A 22058-nucleotide genomic window follows, 5' to 3' on the forward strand; every position below is an offset into this window, starting at 1 on the left:
GTCAGCCAGTTTGCCGTGGCATACGGAGCTCCATCGCAGTCTTTAACACTGGTAGCATGCCGCGACAGCGTGGATGTGAACCGTATGTGCAGTTGACGGACTTTGAGCGGGGCGTATAGTGGGCATGCGGAAGGCCGGGTGGACGTACCGCCGAATTGCTCAACACTTGGGGTGTGAGGTCTCCACAGTACATCGATGTTGTCGCCAGTGGTCGGCGGAAGGTGCACGTGCCCGTCGACCTGGGACCGGACCGCAGCGACTCACGGATGAACGCCAAGACCGTAGGATCCTACGCGGTGCCGTAGGGGACCGCACCGCCACTTCCCAACAAATTAGGGACACTGTTGCTCCTGGGGTATCGGCGAGGACCATTCGCAACCGTCTCCATGAAGCTGGGCTACGGTCCCGCACACCGTTAGGCTGTCTCCCGCTCATGCCCCAACATCGTGCAGCCCGCCTCCAGTGGTGTCGCGACAGGCGTGAATGGAGGGACGAATGGAGACATGTCATCTTCAGCGATGAGAGTCGCTTCTGCCTTGGTGCCAATGATGGTCGTATGCGTGTTTGGCGCCGTGCAGGTGAGCGCCACAATCAGAACTGCATACGACCGAGGCACACAGGGCCAACACCCGGCATCATGGTGTGGGGAGCGATCTCCTACACTGGCCGTACACCTCTGATCATCATCGAGGGGACACTGAATAGTGCACGGTACATCCAAACCATCATCGAACCCATCGTTCTACCATTCCTAGACCGGCAAGGGAACTTGCTCTAGAAGGTGTAAGTCAACTACCCTGGCCAGCAAGATCTCCGGATCTGTCCCCCATTGAGCATGTTTGGGACTGGATGAAGCGTCGTCTCACGCGGTCTGCACATCCAGCACGAATGCTGGTCCAACTCAGGCGCCAGGTGGAAATGGCATGGCAAGCCGTTCCACAGGACTACATCCAGCATCTCTACGATCGTCTCCATGGGAGAATAGCAGCCTGCATTGCTGTGAAAGGTGGATATACACTGTACTAGTGCCGACATTGTGCATGTTCTGTTGCCTGTGTCTATGTGCCTGTGGTTCTGTCAGTGTGATCATGTGATGTATCTGACCCCAGGAATGTGACAAAGTTTCCCCTTCCTGGGACAATGAATTCACGGTGTTCTTATTTCAATTTCCAGGAGTGTACTTCGTTTCAAATAAATTGACTGACTAAGCAGGAAAGATTAATGAAAGCCAAATATCTTTAGCAAACCGGCAAAAAAAACTTCATTGTTCTGCAAGGCGATTAATACTTGACTGTCAGAAAGGTGGAAATAATATCTGAAACTAACAACATATTTTGGTCTTCTGTAATTATGCAAACGTATTTTAATTCATTTGATAGCTCCCAGCCACAAAAATCCATTTTGTTATCATTTAAAGTGAGAGCAACAAAATCACTGAACGTAAACACAGGTCATGTGGAGACGACCCACCTCCCCACCACAACTCTGACTGCTGTGTACATCAGCCCCAGATTTACTATTATTTCCAAACTGGGGCAATTAAGTAGTGACGCCCAGCCACACTTTTGTAACCAGAAGCAGGAGAAGATACTACTCATACATGACTCAACTGCGCATGCACAAGAGCCCGTTCGCAACTGCTCAAACGAATCTAATTTAAACAGTTGTCACATCACGCTCATCGGAGTCAATTTGTTGTTATGAAGCATTTCAGTCTTCCTAAAGCCTTTGACACACTTTGCTGTCAGCAGACGCTTGTATGAGCACTGTTTTATTGTTGTATATGGTTCATTTCCTTTGCTACTAAAGTTTTCTTTTCTTCTCTCTCTCTCTCTCTCTCTCTATCCTCCCCCCCCCCCCCCCCCCCCTGCCTGTTCATGTTTTGTTGCTGCAGTATTGTTCTGCAGTAGCAGGATACAGTAACATACTTTGTTAGAGTATTGGTTCTTACCTGTCAAAATCACAAGAATTTAAAAAACTAAAACAATGAAAAATTCCCAGAATTCTAAACAATTCCTGGGTTTTTCCCGGTTTTCTCCCGGATGAAAATTTACCGGGTTTTTCCCGTATCTCCCGGGTCATATACACCCTGTAAATGCATGATCCTCCACTCCTTGAAGTAGTTCTGCAGTAAGAGTTTGCCCTTTCACACAATGGTAATACTACATGTTGGATTTCTGTCTCTCTACACCAGTGCTCAGTAATCCAAACTACTGTGCAGATCAAAGATTGGAGCTCAACTTCTAATAGTTTTATTTTAGTTTTTATTGATTGCATGTTTTGATGGAAGCCTTAAGTCTGATGAAATGCCCCATGTTACACTTTCCAATGGCTTGTTTTTCTTTATGACATCTGGTAAGTGTGATATTTGACGCGTTAAAATCTGTCTTGTAAGTGACTGTTTCAGTTTTTTTTAAAACTGCTGGAGATACTCTTTAGGCAGTGGAACCTGTTGTCTGGATTTATCCTTAAAAAAAAAAAAACACGACTTACTTTTCCTACCTATGACAACAGGTATTTGTCCATGTGTGGCCCGAGATCCACCCCCTATACTTTAATGAATCTGACACAGATTGTTATCTCGGATGGAGAGTCATCGTCAGATATAGAAGAAACTTCAGGTGTGCCCCACGGAAGTGGGTTGGGACTCTTGCTGTTCATGTTGTATATTAATGGCCTTGCAGACAACAGGTCATAGTAAAATCAGGCTTTTTGCAGATGATGCAGTTATCTATAATGAATCTCTGTCTGAGAAAACCTTCATAAATATTCAGCCAGATTTTGTTAATATTTCAATGTGGGGCCGAGAGTGGCAACTTGCTCTAAATGTTTAGAAATGTAAAATTTTTCACTTTACAAAATGGAAAAAAAGAAAAAAAAACACAGTATGCTATGACTATAATACCGATGAGTCACTGTTGGAATTGCCCAACTCATCCAAAAACCTGAGTGTAACACTATGTAGGAAATGATCCCATAGGTCGTCTTGGATAAGCAGGTGGTAGACTTCAGTTTATTGGTAGAATACTGGCGAAGTCCAATCAGCCTACGAAGGAGATTGCTTACAAATCACTTGTGTGGCCCATTCTAGAACATTGCTCAAGTTCCTAGGACCTGTACCAGATAAGACTAACATGGAATAGTGAACATATACAGAGAAGGGCAGCATGAATGGTCATAGGTTTGTTTAATCCGTAGGATAGTGACTGGACTGGACTGAACTGAACTGGAAGACATCTTCCTGATAGACGTACACTATCCTGAGAAAATCTATTAACAAAGTTTCATGAACCGGCTTTAAATGATTACTCTATGAACATACTACAATCCTCTACATATCGCCTACATAGGGATTTTGAGGATGAGATTAGAATAATTACTGCATGCACAGAGGCATTTAAACAATCATTCTTTCTGCACTCCATATGCGAACAGAACATGAAGATACTCTAATAACTGGTACAATGGGACGATTTGCAGAGTATAACTGCGGATGTAGATACAGCTGTAGCTGGTGAGGGGGAGAGACCCGGGAGGGGGTCCGCAGTGACTAACAGGTGCCAAAGATGGGGGGAACTTCTCCTGCTATGTAATGGAAGTGGCACTGAGAAGGGGGTGGAGGGAGAGGGCGGGTAAAAGAGGGGAGTAGGAACCGCAGGGGAAGGGAAGAAAAGAAAGCAGTGTGACTGGGGTGAGGAGGAGGGAGTGGGACAGGATGTAACAAAGACAAAGTCAGATACCATAGACCAGGGTGAAGTTGATAATATTTATGATGAGCCTCACGGCAAGATAAACAATCAATGGACATACACACCTGTATCTTCTTTTCCTTCTTATAAAACATGCAATCACAGTGATCATGGTAAGTGATGGTCATGAGATGACAATTAACACACACGGGCTGTGAAATACAGGGGGATGCGCCCTCATGGAGTGGATGTCTACATTCATCGTATAAAGGGCGCACTTTATAGTGCGAAGACATTGCCCAAAACACAAACACTGAAAATTTGAAGGCTAAGTTTCCTACAAAAAATGACTCCCTGAACCTATTCAATGACTGGGAAAGTTGCCAAGATGGTCGCACGAAGGGACACAGATTGGGCAGCAAGATAAGGTCTGAATAACAGCGAACCCAACCACATCTTACCCAGTGAGACCTCTTCGCCAAACTTGTCTTCGATAGTTTCCATGAAAAATAACGGCTTGGTGATGGTAAAAGTGAACCAGTCAGTACTGCTGCAGCCCAGGTAGTAGGGAATGATTTCACTCCAAGCCGGTGAGTGTGGCCCTCCTCCTGAGTGGTAGCTGGGGAAGGGAAGGCCGCCGGGTCATATGAACCGGCATTAAAATATCCTTTCCTAACTAAAGAGATGGCCTTAGAGGAACGGCTAGTTTTTTTGAGCTTAATAAAGTGTCCACTCTGATCCAACCACTCTGACCAGGAGCTCTCCCCATGGGTGCCTAACAGCCACAGCTAAGGCCACCTGGCAGGCCAGCCGCAGCCAGGGGTTTTGATGGCAAGCAACCATTCCTGGACATATAAGGGTGGTTTAAAAAGCTCTCAGAATGGAATAGAAAAAAATAATTACTTACATCACTGAAACTTCTTTTTATTTTTCAATATTGTCTCCTTGTAGATTAATGCACTGGTCAAAGGATGTTCCAGCACCTTGATCTCATCTCGAAAGTGAGTTTCCTCCAGGCCTATAAAATAGTTGTCAACTCCAGTTATCAATTCTTCTTTTGAAGTGGATCTTTGTCTATAACGAAAAATTTTCAATTTTGGAAAGAGATGGAAGTCTGACGGAACCATATCAGATGAATAAGGTGGGTGTGGCAACAATTCATACGTTAGTTCACGTAATTTTGCCATGGTGACAGCACAAGTGTGTGAGCACACATTGTCTTGATGGAAGAAGACTTTCTTCCTTGCTAAACCTGGCCTTTTTTGCATATCATTTGTTGCAATTTGTCCAGGAGGTTAGCATAGTATTCTCCAGTAATTGTTTGTCTAGTGGGGCGATAATCGACAAACAGAATCTCTTTTACATCCCAGAACACTGATGCCATGACCTTTCCCACCGAAGAAATTGTCTCTGCTTTCTTTGGTGGTGTACAATCAGCATGTTCCCTCTGCTTTGACTGTTGTTTTGTCTCTGGGGTATAGCAGTGCACTGAAGTTTCATATGTGGTCACAAACCAGCACAAAAATCTTGTTTGCTTCTCCTTAAATGGCAGAAACATTTTTCAGATATGCCCATTCTCACGCGTTTTTGATCCAGTGTCAGGAGTCGCAGCATCCATTTGCAGATAATTTTTTCACTTCTAATTTTTCAGTTAAAATGTGATAAACTCTTTCAGATAACATCTGGCAAGTGTGAGCAATTCCATGCACTTCCAATCAGCGATCTTCCATGACCATTTAATGCACTTTTACAAAGATTCCTGAAGTAGTGACTCATCTTGGCTGACCATTGCATGGATCATCTTCTGACAAAATTTAAATTCATTTGTCCACTTGAATATGAAGGAGCAGAGTCCCCCTGTGTCGATTTTTTCCATCTTCGCAAATCACTATGCAGGAACAACAATAGAGCCACATCACCACCACAGCTCTCTTCCAAGAGCACTGACGTCGCCCGTGTTTACAGCCAACAGTCCAATGAATATCACGTGAACAACTCGCGCTAGCGCTGACCTCTCGTGGTGATTCCGAGAACTTTCCAAACCACCTTTGTACACAGGGAGGTAGCAGCCCAGATATCACAAGTGTGAATCCTGTGCTGTCAAGCAGCTCAACAAAAAGGGTACATAATGAGCCCACCACGCAGACACTACCGTGCTGGCTATATAGCTTTGAAGAACAGCAGCATTGAGGAAAAGATGGAAGAGGTGGTGAGGTCACACACCAGAGACATTAAGCAAGGTGTTCTTCCCTGGCTAGCTCATACTACGGAGACAAAATTTAGAAGTGGAGATCACACCCAAAGGGGGACCAAAAATGCCAGAAAAAAGGGAAAAAAAGCATATGAGACAGCCAAAACCACAAGGATAGCCATGCCAACATAAGCAACAACTCCGAGAGATGGGAAGGAGGGAGCAGAGGGTAAGGAGCGAGAAGAGAGAGGAAGGAGCACGCGGAAGGGAATGGAGCTTGGTAAGGAAGCAAGGGCTGCAATAGCTCAGAACCCCATGTGCACCACACACGATCTCATAAGAGAGCTGTGAGCCCCTTGGGAGTAGGAGGGTGGTGGCTGGAACAGGAAAAGGGGGGAGCAGCAGCGATATACGAGCACCCTCCACCACATTACTTAAGGTGGCTTTGCAGAGTATAGATGCAGGTGTAGATTCCTTGCAACTGCATTTATAACTTGATACCCCCTACTTGGCTCAAAACTAAAGATATATCAGCAGTTCTACAAACTAAACTGATTGTGAATTTCACCATGTCTGGATTTACTGCGCAGTTTATAGGAAAAGGTGCAATGATGAGAAATGTGAATGGCCATTCTAGCTTGAACACAGAGAGAATAAATTCCACTATTACTAGAAGAAAAAGTATTTTAACTTTGTGCTGCTATACAAAAGTGGAGATGTTGTAGAAAGTAAAGAACATGTTGTAGCTTTGCAAGAATTTTGAACTTTGGAGGAACCCACCAAAAAGTGCTGAGGCCACAAGGCAGCAAAATAAGGATATGAATGGTGGTGTAAGAAAAGAGAGCAAACAGAAATTATATGTTCAAAATTAAACAAGTGCAGAATTTTAATGAAGAATTCCTTGTTCATGTTTTAATGCAACACTGAGTTACGAAAGTATTTAGCAGAGGAATGAAGCTCAACCTCCACTAAGTCACTATGGCAGGAGCCATGCGAACTGAATAAATGTCTGGACCCATGTTTAGCCCTAATGAACACTCAAATAGTTAATGTATTCCACACTGAAGTTGCTTTATAAACTGACCCATGGAAAATTAAAGTATAAACAGTCTAGGCCTGCGGTCTTAGGAGAAAACAGTAATCACCTTTAAAATGATGTTCTGTTAACTGTATTTGAGCCTCAGATCACATAAATGGTATTACTGATTTTCAACTTCTTAGCATGTCAACATTACATGACATATTTAAAAGAAAGAAAAACAGAATAGAACACTTTGGACATTTTTGTTTTTAGACAACATTTCAAGATCTTTAAGAGTATCAGAAAGGCATCCTTTAAGAGAATGATTACATATTAATGATGTCTAGTGTATGCTACTTGAACCAAAAGCAGTTTTATTACTATCTATGTTACAGTGTTCTTCAGAGCGGACACAAAGGAGCTGCCTGCCTGACAAACTTAAAATTTTCACCAGGCACCACATTTTATTTTATGCTCACATGACTGAGTATTTATTTTTGTTTATGCCGAATTTTGGGTTGAAGTTGAATCTCAGTATGAAAGACTACTTCTGTTTTATTCTTACGGAAAGAACGATCAATGCTGTTTTTTTGTTCTTTTCCTTTCCCATCTATAGAGTTTATTCAATCCTGAAATGCATTCAACTTTTCAGTAGCATCTGTCAATTAGTCTAGAGTATCAACCCACAATGAGACTATGTCACTAACAGCCAGTACGCAGTTAATAAGGAGAAACTAATCATAGTGTTTTACATCCACCGATACCTTGATACCTGTTAGTAGGCTTCTAAAGGATGCTGCCAGAATACATTTAGTGCTTGGAGGAAAAAAATAAAAGAAATGCACATAAATTGTTAAATGAACAAAGCAGCTTCCATAATAAGGCCTTTTTCAAGGTACATTTTGGTTTGTTATGATGTCTTCCCCCTTGGTGTGGTCTCTCTCTGTCTCTCCCTCTCCCTCTCTCCTCCCTTTTTTGGGAGGGGGGGAAGTGTTGATTTTTCTGTAGACTTCAAATCAAATGGCTCTGAGCAGATCATGATGTAATTAATTAATTTACTATCTACATAAATATTCCATGTGGATAATTGGTGCAAGCATGTGACTAGATAGCCTATATTTTTTTTTTATTTGTAGCACATCATGTATCTGAGGCTGGCTGAGAGGACCAGGTTTGAAGGCCACAAAGAAAATAAAACAAAAAAGAAAACACTTGATGACAGCACCCTTCTAGTAAAGCTTAGTACCCACCGATTCATTGTTAAGACTCATGGCTGCAGTTCTTTGTTGTGGACCATTTGTGACAGATTTTTTTGCCCTATCGTGCAAGGAATCTTATTCACATCCATGTTTGATTCAAGGAAAGCAGGAAGCTGAAAGTTGAGTTATCTGCTACACTGCTGGCAAATTGTTATTTTGTGTAAATGAAGCAAAGGTGCATCCTATGCTGAAGTAGTTTTTCAGAAAACGTTTTACTTTTTGCATAAAAAATATAAAACCACAGATTTTGGATTTGCATTCTTTTTCCACTATGTAACTGTTCTGAAACAATATTATGAAAAGTAAAGTTGCAACTCACTAACAGCGGAGATGCTGAGTCGCAGATAGGAACAACAAAAAGACTCTCACGATTAAAGGGCCTTCATTAACAATGAACACACACACACACACACACACACACACACACACACACACACACACACACACACACACACACGGCTGCAGTCTCAGTCAACTGAAACCACACAGCTTTGAAACAATTGCAATAAACTGGATGTCACTTTGGCAACTTGAATGCCTGTAATCAGTTATCCAATTAAGAAAAAGGATACCTACAGAGTAATGTGGGATTTAACCTCATTTCACTTCTGTTAAATCTCCACATCACAGAGATGAATGTTAGATTAAAAGACAAAAGTGTGTGTGTGTGTGTGTGGGGGGGGGGGGGGGGGTTGGTGGGGGGGGGGGGGGGGGGGGGGAGAGATTCGTACTGGAGTTCGATTGTTAGTCAAAATTCCCTGCTCCCGAGTCGCTGCTCCTCTCTCGAGCTGTACCACTAGGTGGCAATGGCATTGTTTCCACAACAGCAGGTACTTTAATGCTTAATAATTCACGATTTCCACAAAATATTTATAAATTATTTACACAAGCCTACTCATGAATCTGTTGGTCAAAACAGGATCAAAATCCTTAGAGTAGTTCCTGAGATTTGCACAAATATACATACGGAAGCAAGCAGGTGATTTCAGTTTATGTACACAGACAAGAGATGCCTCTCAGAACTGTTCTGTTGTACTCTGACAAGTCACTATTTAATGTTTTGAAATGTACACAAACATTAGTTTCCTAGTATTTTGCTATCCTCACTCTTTGATTGTAATCTCACTAAGTAGTTTGGTCACACCGTTTGGAAATAATTACAGCTAAAATACTACTTGCCGGATATTTCATATTTCTTGTCTTGAAACTGAGGACTAAAATAATACTGTGATTTGGGGAGTGGGGAGGATGGAGGGAAGTGGCGAACCATTCCTAGCTATCACATTTGCTACACATAGGTGTAGTGATGTTTTTACTTGTGCTCAGACAACTGCTGTATATTTCAAAAGTGCTATAAACCATGTTTTTTACTATAACACTTATTATTGTTTTACAATATTTCAAACTGCACAGACAACGAGGAAAAAATCTGAAAATATTTGCAATTAATACAAAAATCTTTTAGTGAAAGACTGGTAATATTTACCTGGCCTAGATATGGCCCATATTCATCTTCCGTAGGAAGTCCACCATGTTTCATCATCCATTGGTAGGAGCGGAAATCTTCACCACCATCGCAGCCATTGTTGCCATAACCCCAACTACAGTCTATCAGTGCCTGAAACATAGTATTGTTATTTAAAAGCCAAACGTTGCTCATCACCTCTACTGTAACTGGAATGAGTTCTTTGCTGCACAGCAGCGTATTCACTTCCTACTAAACGAAAACTGTGTGCTGGACTTCTAGTCAAGAGTGTTCTTATGAACTTGAGTATCCTGGTATGGCTCACAATTACCACCATGACTTTATTATCATCATCATCATCATCATCATCATCATCATCTTAAGCCTATACATAATCAGTTGGCAGCAAATCTGAAATTATTCGAAACATAAAATGAAAGTGTAGCTCCCTACACATCAACCTTCACAGGTTCACGTGAAGTGCAGTATTGTGCAGTGATGCTAAGGTGTTACACGTGCATACCAATTGAATCACTGTTGTGTATTTCCAAGCCTGGCCACCAGGAATGCTGTGTTGTATATACAATTCATTTCTCCATGCTCACATTTACTCTCAGATTTAAATTTATGCTCTGTTGTTGTTGTTCTACTCGACTAATCTCAGACACCGTGGTATGGAATTTCTCTGTTTGTTATCACTGTGAAAAATAAACAATACATTTTTCCTGTCCTGCGTCTTTGAATTTTGGATAAAACTGACTAACTACATGGGTGATTGAGAGGAACAGTACTGCGCCAGAGTCTCTATGAATTGTGCAATGGTCAAACAGTGCCCCATTTCAAGATTAGCAGTTGCTTGCTACCTTTCTGGACAGACAATCCGTCCTCTGGTTTGTGCAAGCAGAGGCAAGTGTCTGCTGCTCAGGAGTAACAGCTGACGTGACTAAGTCCGCCCTCATCGTAAGTCAATTGGACCACAGACTTGTAGCCAAGGTACAGAACATCATTACGACAGTACTTGTTCTGGATTCATACATGACGATCAAGACAGAATTGATACGATGTGTGGCTGCCTCCCAGGAAGATCACATAAGGCAAGTGCTAACATAGAAAGAAATCAGTGATAGGAAGCTATCACAGCACCTGCATCATCTGTGCAGCAGTTGACACAGGCACAGTGCCAGATAACTTTGTATGCACATCATGGAGTAGGCACATGCCACCACAGATCACAGATCAAGGTAACTGTCGCCTCACAGATGGACATGCTGCTGGATGCCATAGCAAAGCTAGCTGACTGCATTCAAGACACAATCGTACCCACTCAGGTCAATGAAGCCGTGGTATCATAACTGTGTAACAACCACACCAATGGTATGAGCAGTGACACACTTGTAGCAAAATATTGTGTACCCAAGCTAGTACACTGTCATCACGTGAAAGCGCTATAAACAGTAGAGGACAATACAACTCAATCAAATGACACACAGATGTGTTTGTACCAACACCGGTTCGGTGATCAGGCGAAGAGGTGCTCATCACCATGTCAGTGGTTGGCAGTAGGCAACCGATTGCCAGACATCCTCGAAGAGCCTGTTTTTCACTGACAGATGTTCAGACATGAAATTCTTAACAGTTACCGGGTCAGATGTATACATCCTGCCTCGAATGTCATTGCATTGTTACGGGCTGTCAACTGCATTCCATCTGACAGCTGCAAACAACTCTTAAACTGCAATATACAGCATTCAGTGGTTGGTGGTAACCTTGGACTGCAAGATTTCACCCTCGCGAACATCACAGAGGGCATCATAAGAGCAGACCTGGCACACTACTGGCTACTACCCGATGTCATGAATGCCTGGTAGGCAGGCAGCATCACCAGCTTCACTGTCACTGGCTTCCATTGCAGCACAGCAGTCTACAGTGCCAAGTTGATACAGGCTTCATGTGGTGAGTACACTGCATTGCTGAGTTACTACTGAGCAGGCCACTCAGTGCCCTGAAACGCGTACCACATAATACAGTGCACCGTGATGGACCCCCTTTGGCATGCAGGTCTAGACATTTGGCCCCAGGCTATTTAGCAATTGCAAAGGCTGAATTATATTTGATGTTATGGGAAGGCATAACACAGCCATCTAAGAGCCCATGGTCCTCGGCACTGCACTTGATGCCAAAGAAAGGTGGAGCCTAGTGCCCATGCGGTGACTGTCGCACACTTAACTCTCTACTAGTTCCTGACAGATATTCTGTATTGCTGTTAAGGGACTTCAGTTACGCACTACATGTTGTCACTATCTCCACCGTCTTGGACTGCACAAAAGCTTACACCCAGATATGTGTAGCTGTAGAAGACATACCAAAGACTGCGATAATCATGCCTTTTGGCTTATACGTGAGCATGTTTATGACTTTTGGCTTATGCAATGCAGCTCAAACTGGGCAGAGATTTATAGATTCTATAGGCCTACCATTCTGCTTTGCATTCCTGGTGTTCTCTGCCAATCTGAAATGACATCGTCAGCACCCGTTTTAAATTTTTGGACAACTAGAACAATATGGAGTTATACTGAACACAGTCAAGTGTGATTTTGGGCACCCAGAAGTGAAGTTTCTTGGTCATAAGATCTCAGCTGCAGGCTCCCTTTCTCTGACAGAAGGTAGAAGCAATGCTACAGGTACCCAGACCAGTCTCAGTCAAGAAATTGCAACATTTCTTGGGTGTGCTTAATTTTTACAGGAGATATGTTTCCCATACAACAGAGCTACAAGAACCTTTGGTGGCAGCATTGTTGGCTGATAATGTTAATGGCAAATTTCTTGTGCATGGGAAGATATGTGCTCCGCTTACAAGGCTGCAAAGAAGAGCATGCCTGACACAGAGCGTTTATTGCACCCAAAGGTTGATGCGCCACTAGCTGCTGTTGTGGATACAAGCCAGACAGCTATTGAGGCTGCACTCCAGCAGTGGATGAACAAAGCCTGCCAGCCACTGGCATATTACTCACACAAACTGTCTCCTTCAGAAAGGAAATACAGTACAGATGACCGTGAGCTCCTGGCTGTGTACCAGGCAGTCAGATATTTTCATCTGCAAGTTGAAGTGTGAGTTTTATAGGTTGGTTGGTTTGTGGGATTAAAGGGACAAGACTACTACGGTCATCGGACCCTTTTTCAAAAAGAGAGAGAAAGAGAGAGAGAGAGAGAGAGAGAGAGAGAGAGAGAGAACGAACAACAGGAAAGACGGCAGACGACACAGCACAAGAAATACTCAGACAAAGAACAGACAAAACAAAGTAAAACCACAGTGTGTGGCAGTGGTTGGCCGACCATAGGGATGATTTTAAAAAAAAAAGAAAAGGCCAACCACCGAGAACACATTAAAAACTCTGTTTAAAATCGTAGGCCAAAGGCCAGAATCAACAAAATACAATAAAATAAAACAGAAACACTCAGATTAAACGATAAAAACCCCCTGACCGAATAAAACTTAAAACTGTCAGCCATAGCAGAGTCATCTGTTAAAAGTGCAGGGAGCGTGTCAGGCAGTGCGAACGACTGCCTGAGCACAGCTAAAAGTGGACAGTCCAATGTGGACCACTGTCAAAACGGAGCCGCAGCGACATAAAGGTGGGTCCTCACGTCGCAATAGGTGGCCGTGGGTCAGCCATGTGTGCCCAATGCGCAGCCGGCAGAGGACAACAGACTCCTTGTGAGAGGCCCACGAGAAGGAGCGCCACACACCAGTAGCCTCCTTGATGGCCCGAAGTTTGTTTCGGGAGGGCAGGGCGCGCCATTCAGTGTCCCAAAGGTCCAGAATTTTGCTGCGTAGGAATGCTCGCAAATCTGTCTCTGGGAGGCCAATGTCCAGAGATGGTGTACTGGTTGCCTCTTTCGCCAGGCGGTCAACATTCTCATTGCCGGGTATCCCAACATGGCCTGGGGTCCACACGAAGACCACAGAGCGGCCGCAACGCGCAAGAGTACGCAGGGTCTCCTGGATAGCCATCACCAGACGAGAACGAGGGAAACACTGATCGAGAGCTCGTAAACCGCTCAGGGAATCGCTACAGATAATGAAGGACTCACCTGAGCAGGAGCGTATATACTCTAGGGCTCGAAAGATGGCGACCAGCTCAGCAGTGTAAACGCTGCAGCCATCTGGCAAGGAGCGTTGTTCAGAATGGTTGCCTAGAGTTAGCGCATAACCAACACAACCAGCAACCATCGAACCGTCAGTGTATACAACGCCAGAGCCCTGATACGTGGCCAGAATGGAATAAAAGCGGCGGCGGAAGGCCTCTGGAGGGACTAGGTCCTTCGAGCCCTGTGCCAAGTCGAGCCGAACGCAAGGCAAGGAACACACCATGGGGGTATACGCAATGTGGCCCGGAAAGGAGGTGGAACAGTGAGAACCCTAAGCCCGGAAAGAAGCTCTTTGACTCGGACCGCGATCGTACAACCTGACCGAGGCCGACGTTCTGGCAGATGGACGACCGATTACAGGAACAGGAGACAATAGTTGGGGTGCCTAGGCAAGCTAAAAACATGGGCAGCATAACGTTGGCGTTGTAACCGCAGGGGAGGGACACCTGCCTCCACTAGTATGCTGTCCACAGGGCTGGTCCTGAAGGCACCAGTGGCAAGTCGTATCCCGCTGTGTAGTATTGGGTCCAGCACCCGCAACACAGATGGGGATGCTGAGCCATAATCCAGACTCCCATAGTCCAGACGGGACTGGATTAACGCCTGGTAAAGCAGTAGGAGAGTAGATTGGTCGGCACCCCAGCTGGTGTGGCTCAGGCATCGCAAAGCATTTAGATGCTGCCAACACGCCTGTTTAAGCTGCCAAATATGAGGCAGCCAAGTCAACCGGGCTTCAAAAACCACCCCCAAAAACCTATGTGACTCTACCACTGGAAGAAGCTCGCCGTCAAGATAAAGCCGCGGCTCCGGGTGAACTGTGTGTCGCCGGCTGAAATGCATAATGCAGGTCTTGACTGCCGAAAACTGAAAACCATGCGCTACAGCCAAAGACTGCACCTTGCGGATTGCACCCTGTAGCTGACGTTCAGCAGCTTCAATGCCAATAGAGCTTAGTAAAGGCAGAAGTCGTCAGCATACAGGGAAGCGGAGACAGAATTTCCCACGGCCGCAGTGAGCCCATTAATGGCTATTAAAAACAGAACCCTGTGGCACACCGTTCTCCTGGACTTGGGAGGAACTATATGAGGCCGCGACGTGCACGCGGAAGGTACGATACAACAGAAAATTGTGGATATAGATCGGCAGAGGGCCCCGAAGACCCCATCCATGAAGCGTATCATACACCTTCTGCATGTCGAAAAAGACAGCGACCAGATGCTGACGGCGGGCAAAGGCAGTACGGATGGCCGACTCCAGGCTCACCAGATTGTCGGCGGCGGAGCGGCCTTTACGGAACCCACCCTGAGACGGAGCCAGAAGGCCCCGAGACTCCAGTACCCAATTCAAGCGCCGGCTCACCATCCGTTCAACCAACTTGCAAAGAACGTTGGTGAGGCTAATGGGACGGTAGCTCTCCACCTCTAAAGGGTTTCAGAATGGGGACAAGACTTTCCCGCCATTGCGACGGAAACTCACCCTCAACCCAAATACGTTTGTAAAGGTCGAGGAGGCATCGCTGGCAGTCCACTGAAAGGTGTTTCAGCATCTGAGAGTGGATGCTATCTGCCCCAGGAGCGGTATCAGGACAAGCAGCGAGGGCACTGTGAAATTCCCACTCACTGAATGGAACATTGTACAATTCAAGATGGTGGGTGCGAAAAGAAAGACTCCGACGTTCTATCCGCTCTTTAGTGGAGCGGAAGCACAAGGGGTAGTTGGCAGAAGTGGAATTCAGAGCAAAGTGCTCTGCGAAGAGGTTTGCAATGACGTCTGAGTCAGTACAAACCGCTCCATTCAGTGAGAGCGCAGGGACACTGACAGGGGTCCGATAGCCATAGAGGCGTCGAATCTTGGTCCAGACCTGCGATGGAGTGACATGGAGGCCAATGGTGGACACATACCACTCGCAGCACTCCTGCTTGCGTTGGCGGATAATGCAGCGGGCTCACGCACGCAGCCGTTTGAAGGCGATAAGGTGTTCGAGGGAGGGATGTCGCTTGTGATGCTGGAGTGCCCGCCGGCGAGCTTTAACCGCTTCAGCAATCTCAGGCGACCACCAAGGCACAGTCCGCCGCCGAGGGGACCCAGAAGAACGGGGAATGGCAGATTCGGCGGCAGTAACGATGCCGGTGATGACCGATTGAACCACTGCATCAATGTCATAGTTAGAGAGAGGCTCAATAGCGGCAGTGGAGGAGAACAAGTCCCAGTCAGCCTGATTCATAGCCCATCTGCTAGGGCACCCAGAAGACTGACGCTGTGGCAGTGACAGTGACAGAAAGATCGGAAAGTGTTCACTACCACACAGGTCGTCATGCACTCTCCATTGGACAGACGGTAAGAGGCTAGGGCTACAGATGGAAAGGTCAATGGCGGAGTATGTGCCATGCGACACACTGAAGTGTGTGAAGGTGCCATCATTTAAGATTGAGCTGCGCCAATAAATGCTCAACGATGGCGCCTCGACCTGTTGCCACTGACCCACTCCACAGATGGTTATGGGCATTAAAGTCGCCCAGTAACAGGAAAGGTGGCGGCAATTGGGCTATCAGAGCAGCCAGGACATGCTACGCGACATCACCATCCGGTGGAAGGTAAAGACTGCAGACGGAAACAGCCTGTGGCGTCCACACCCGAACAGCGACAGCCTCTAAAGGTGTTTGGAGAGGTACAGACTCGCTGTGAAGAGAGTTCAGGACATATATGCAGACGCCACCAGACACCCTTTCATAAGCAGCCCGGTTCTTATAATAACCCCAGTAGCCACGGAGGGCGGGGGTTCGCATTGCTGGGAACCAAGTTTCCTGCAGAGCAATGTAGAGGAAAGGGTGAAGGCTGATAAGTTGGCGGAGCTCAGCTAGATGGTGGAAGAAACCGCTGCAGTTCCACTGGAGGATGGTGTTGTCCATGGCTGAGAAAGGCGTGACGGTACTGGGAAGGGAGATAACGCCGCTGGGTCACCTGCTGCCTCCAACTGAACACCTGTGATAGTGCTTTCCATGGCGTCTGAGGGACGGGTGAGATTGAGGTCCTCAGTGGACGCCAGAATCTCCACCTCATCCTCAGATGCAGAGCTTGTAGGAAGCGGTGCGATGGGTGCCACCGCAATGTCGTTAGCCTTGAGGACTTTCTTCTTCTTCTTCTTCTTCTGTTTCTCTCGCTGTGCCTTCGGTGGTTCAGGCTTCACAGGCTTCACTGGGTCAGTCTCAGGGACGGACGACGACCATGAGGCCCGACGACCAGGAGCTGGTGGTTGTTTTAGCCACTTGCGAGTGTCCGCTTTTCCACTGGTCGGAACTTGTGAAGGGAGGTCCCCAAGGGACCCCTTCCTGGCGAGAGTAGCCGAAGAAGTCTTACTCTTCTCCGGCTGGGAAGGGGGACCTGATGTCCCCGATGGTTGGGAGGGTGTTGCTCCTGAAGAAGATGGAGCAGGAGCAACAAGGTGTGAAGTGCCCCCCACAACCAAGGGGGCTGCTGGATTCTGACCAATCAGAGAACCAACCGTACGGGACGACACAGGAGATGGAAGAACCGTCGTTGCAGCAGCGGAGTACGTTGACGTCATTGGCACAGGATGGAGCCTCTCATATTTCCACCTAGCCTCTGAGTAGGTCAGGCGGTCCAGGGTTTTATATTCCATTATCTTCCGTTCTTTCTGGAAGATCCTACAGTCCGGCGGGCAGGGGGAAAGCTGTTCTTCGCAGTTAACACAGATGGGAGGCGGAGCACATGGAGTATTGGGATGCGAAGGACGTCCACAATCTCGACATGTGATGCCGGAAGTACAGCGGGATGACATGTGCCCAAACTTCCAGCATTTAAAACACCGCATCGGAGGAGGGATATATGGCTTCACATCACAGCGGTAAACCATCACCTTGACCATTTCGGGTAAAACATCACCTTCGAAGGCCAAGATGAAGGCACCGGTGGCTACCTGATTATCCCTCGGACCCCGATGGACGCGCCGAACAAAGTGAACACCCTGTCGTTCTAGATTGGCGCGTAGTTCATTGTCGGACTGCAGTAGAAGATCCCTGTGGAATATTATACCCTGGACCATGTTTAGACTTTTATGGGGAGTGATGGTGACAGAAACATCCCCCAACTTCTCACAATTGAGCAACTTCCGTGACTGGGCAGAGGATGCTGTTTTGATGAGAACCGACCCAGAGCGCATTTTGGACAAGCCCTCCACATCCCTGAACTTGTCCTCTAAATGCTCCACAAAAAACTGGGGCTTGGTCGACATAAATGATTCCCCATCAACTCACATACACACGAGGTACCGGGGTGAATAATCTCCACTGCCTTCTTTAGCCATACGTCCCTCCCATGGAGTGGCCAGGGAGGGAAACAATCTCTGATCAAATTTCTTCCCGTTGAGGTTAGACCTCGATCGCTTAGAGATTGCTGGTGGAGGCCCACCAGCAAGAGATGATGTACCAAGCTTCATTGCAGGTCATCCGCCCTGATGCCACCCACTCCAACCAGGGGCTCTCCCCACAGGTGCCACCCAGCCGCAGCAAAGACCACCTGGCAGGATGGCCTTTGCCAGGAGTCCTGATGCCCCAGAGGGATAGGCATCTACTCCTCGGCATACGTGGGGACATAGCAGCTCAGGCATCAGTAGTCAGCAGGCTACCACCAAGAGGGTACATGACAACCCCACCACAACGGACTGGTTACCGTGCTGGATGTCGGGTGTCAAAATATCCATGTACATCACGAGGGCAAAGATGGAAGTGCACTATGGAGGGAATGTACACTACCCGGAACACACTGCAGCAGATGTGGCCGGAAGCTCGATGGAAGTCCAACTCCATAACAATATCGGGTGGGCCAGATCTTAGGGCACGATGAATATACAATAAACCACGTAAGGTGTCCTTCCCCAAATGGTACGCACAAACAGAAAATTTTGAAAGATAGTGGTCAAACCCCTTAGGGAACCATCACATTAAGGCCGAAACGTTTGAGACTCCTTTTAGTCGCCTCTTATGACAGGCAGGAATACCGCCGGCCTATTCTTACCCCCAAACCCGCAGGGGGGTGTGAGTTTTATACTATCTATATGGACCACAAGCCCTTGACATTTGCATTCAGGCACAACAGTGTCAACAGCTCGCTTAGACAATTTAATCATCTCAAATTTGTGGCCTAGTTCATTAGATGCATATCTAGAATTAACAATGTCAATGCAGACTGTCTGTCTCGGGTCAGCAGTGTCTCAAGTCCAATATATTTTTTTCATACTTGCCCAAGTGCAACAGGAAGACAATAAGCTCAGTATATATGTCAACGACCCAGCATCAGAACTGAAGTTGCAGCTGTTGGATGCATCAGTGTTTTGATGTCTCATGAGGTCAACCTCACCCTTTACTACTGATTTACGAGTTTTGCCATCCAGGTGTGGAACCTACCTTCCATCTGGTGTCTCAGCACTATGTGTGGCCGAGCAGCAAGAAAGACTGCCACATGTGGGCCAGATTCTGTCTCAAGCGCCAGCAAAGCAGAGTGAGTCACATCCTGTCTCAAGTGCCATTTTCCAGATACCACCACACGCTTTGCTCACGTACATTTGGACTTTGTTGACCCACTTCTCCCATCTGACAGACAGAGGTATTTTTGTTGTCAAAAAGCAGTACCGGCAGCCAATATCACAGCCGAGGCATTAGCTTTGTCTTTCGCAACAACAAAGTTGGTGAGATATGGGTGCCCGCTGCATATCGCTACTGACCGCAGGCACCAGTTTGAGTCAGACTTGTTCACCCGGCTGACCAAGTTAAGTGGATACAACCATCACAAGACCACGAGCTACCACCTGGCTAGCAATGGGATGATCAAGTGCAGGCACCACTGTCTGAAGGCAGTGTTAATGTGCTTCCTCAAGGGACGCCGCCTTAATGTAGCACTGTCCGTGTGGGTGAGGAGGTTCGTGTGATCTGGATCCGAAGGGCTACGCCGGTGGTAGCGTAGTTACCAGCAGGGTCACCCATGCCGGACAGGCCGAAGGGTAGGAGCCAGACCAATGTGTCCCACAACGACCTGTCGAAAACCTGTCTCCTATCCTTTTCCCATCCCTAGCCCATCCTTTTTCTTTCTTTTCCATTTCCCCCACATAACCGACGGTGGTATAGAGGCGCGGAGGAAATGCCAAGCCCATTTGGTGAACACCTGGCAAATCATCAGTGCCTGGGCGATAAGGCGGTAGCCCAACCAAGGCAATTGGAAGCGGTGGGCCAATCACCCGCCCTTCTTAAATAACCTGATTACTGAAACCGAGACAAGAATACATAACCGAATGGATAAACTGGTAACGACCTTTGGCATGAAAAGGAAAACGAAAATTGGCTTTTGGAGAGTAGCAAGCTGAAACAAGTGACAGGGGAAATGAATAACTGTAAGCTTGAGTGAAGTGAGGTGGCCAGAATTTGGTGAAATGCAGACATCAGATGGAATTACATTTTTATATTCAGAATTGTAAGAGGAACACTGGGATAAAGTTGGGCTGGTGTTGACCAAGGCAGCAAAGAAGAGCCTTCTAGAATGGAGACCTGTGTCCAGCAGGATCATGACTGCCAGATTTAATATGAATGTCCAAAACATGATGCTTATCCAATGCTATGCTCTCAGAGAGACATCAGAGACTGAGAAGAAGGAGTTCCATTATCTGCTAAGAGAGACTGTAAGGAAAGTGAGCAAGAAAGATATTGTCATTGTTGTGGGAGACATAAATGCCAAAGGCGGGAGACAACAATGAGGGTTTGGAACAGATAATGGGGGTACATGGCTTGGGTGAAATGAATGATAATGGGAAAAGATTTAGTGATTTCTGCATGAGCCATGACCTTGTAATAAGAGGGACCTTGTTTCCTCATCAGAGATGTCATAAGATAACATACGTATCCCCAGATCATATTACAGAAAATCAAACTGACCATATCGCAGTATCCAGGAAGTTCAGGAGAAGCCTGGAAGATGTGTGTAATAGAAAAGGAGTAGACACAAGTAGCAACCACCATCTTATTACTGCCATTTTCCAAATGAAGATTGTGGCTTCCAGAAAGAAACTTGATCCAAGAAATAGAAGATTCAATGTAGGTAAACTGAAAGATCCACAGATAGCTGAGGAGTTTCCGCTGGAACTCCGGAATAGATTCCAGGCGCTGGAACTGGAGATGGCTGAGGATAAGGACATGGAGGAAATGTGGACGGAAGTTAAAAATACTTTTGTGCATATGAGTGAGAGACAACTTGGCTTTAAAAATCGTCTGCAGAGAGATTGGATGACAGAACATACCTGGAGGAAAATCACTCATAGAAAGGAGGCCAAGGGAAGAGTAAATCAGAGCAGGACCAGGCAACAAAAAGCACAGGCACAAGCTGATTATGGAGCAGCAGATAAGGAAGTGAAGAGGAGTGTGAGAAGAGACCACAGAAATTGGATAGATGAATAAGCTGATACAGCAGAACAGGCAGTGCGCAGGGGGGGGATGTGAAAGAACTATATGATATCACTAAGATGCTCTCAAATAAAAGCTTCCAGAGGAACTGACCAGTAAGGAATACGAAAGGGGAGACACTAACTACACATGAAGAACAATCACGTAGGTGGAAGGAAACTTTAAAAAAGTTCTAAATAGAGACCTTGGTGGGAAGGTAGAAGAACAAGAACAAATGGAATACAATGATCCTAGTCCCAGCATTGGTGTAAATGCACCCACGAAAGCAGAAATTTGGATAGCACTGAAGCAGATCAAGAATAGGAGGGCACCAGGACCAGATAATATAACATCTGAGATCCTGAAAACAGACTTGGACACCACTGTCAAGATATTGCACATACTCTTAGAGAAGATATGGAGAGAGGAGAAACTGCCAACAGATTGGAAACGAGGTATTATCACGAAATTACGCAAAAAAGGAGATGTTACTAACTGCAACAACTGGCAGGGCATTACCCTATTTTCAGTACCGAGTAAGGTACTTTTGTGGATCATTTTAAACTGTATTAAGGATTCTGTGGAAACACAACTGATGAGAGAGCAGGTGGGTTTTAGAAAACATCGAAGCTGTGTGGACCTCATTAATACTCTCAGAATTATCCTGAAACAAAGTGCAGAGTGGCAACACACTCTCTACCTTCCTTCATTGACTTTGAAAAGGCTTTCGACTGTCAATCAAAGGGTCATGTGGGATACTCTTGCAAAATATGGCATCCCAAAAAAGATTATTAACATCATCGAGGAAATGTATGAAGACTATGAATGCCAAGTACTAC

The 22058-nt window shown here is 46.0% G+C and overlaps 1 protein-coding gene across 1 annotated transcript in view; it reads right to left on the reverse strand.

Moving 5' to 3' along the window:
* The window catches only part of LOC126278194 (digestive cysteine proteinase 1), a 73507-nt gene that overhangs the window by 10333 nt on the left and 41116 nt on the right, over nucleotides 1–22058 (reverse strand). The window contains exon 9 of the mRNA XM_049978109.1: nucleotides 9647–9778. Within this exon, the coding sequence (XP_049834066.1) occupies nucleotides 9647–9778 (132 nt within the window). The remainder of the gene's footprint in view (nucleotides 1–9646; nucleotides 9779–22058) is intronic.

The sequence above is a fragment of the Schistocerca gregaria genome, chromosome 6 (assembly GCF_023897955.1).
Source record: "Schistocerca gregaria isolate iqSchGreg1 chromosome 6, iqSchGreg1.2, whole genome shotgun sequence".
Lineage (NCBI taxonomy): Eukaryota > Metazoa > Arthropoda > Insecta > Orthoptera > Acrididae > Schistocerca > Schistocerca gregaria.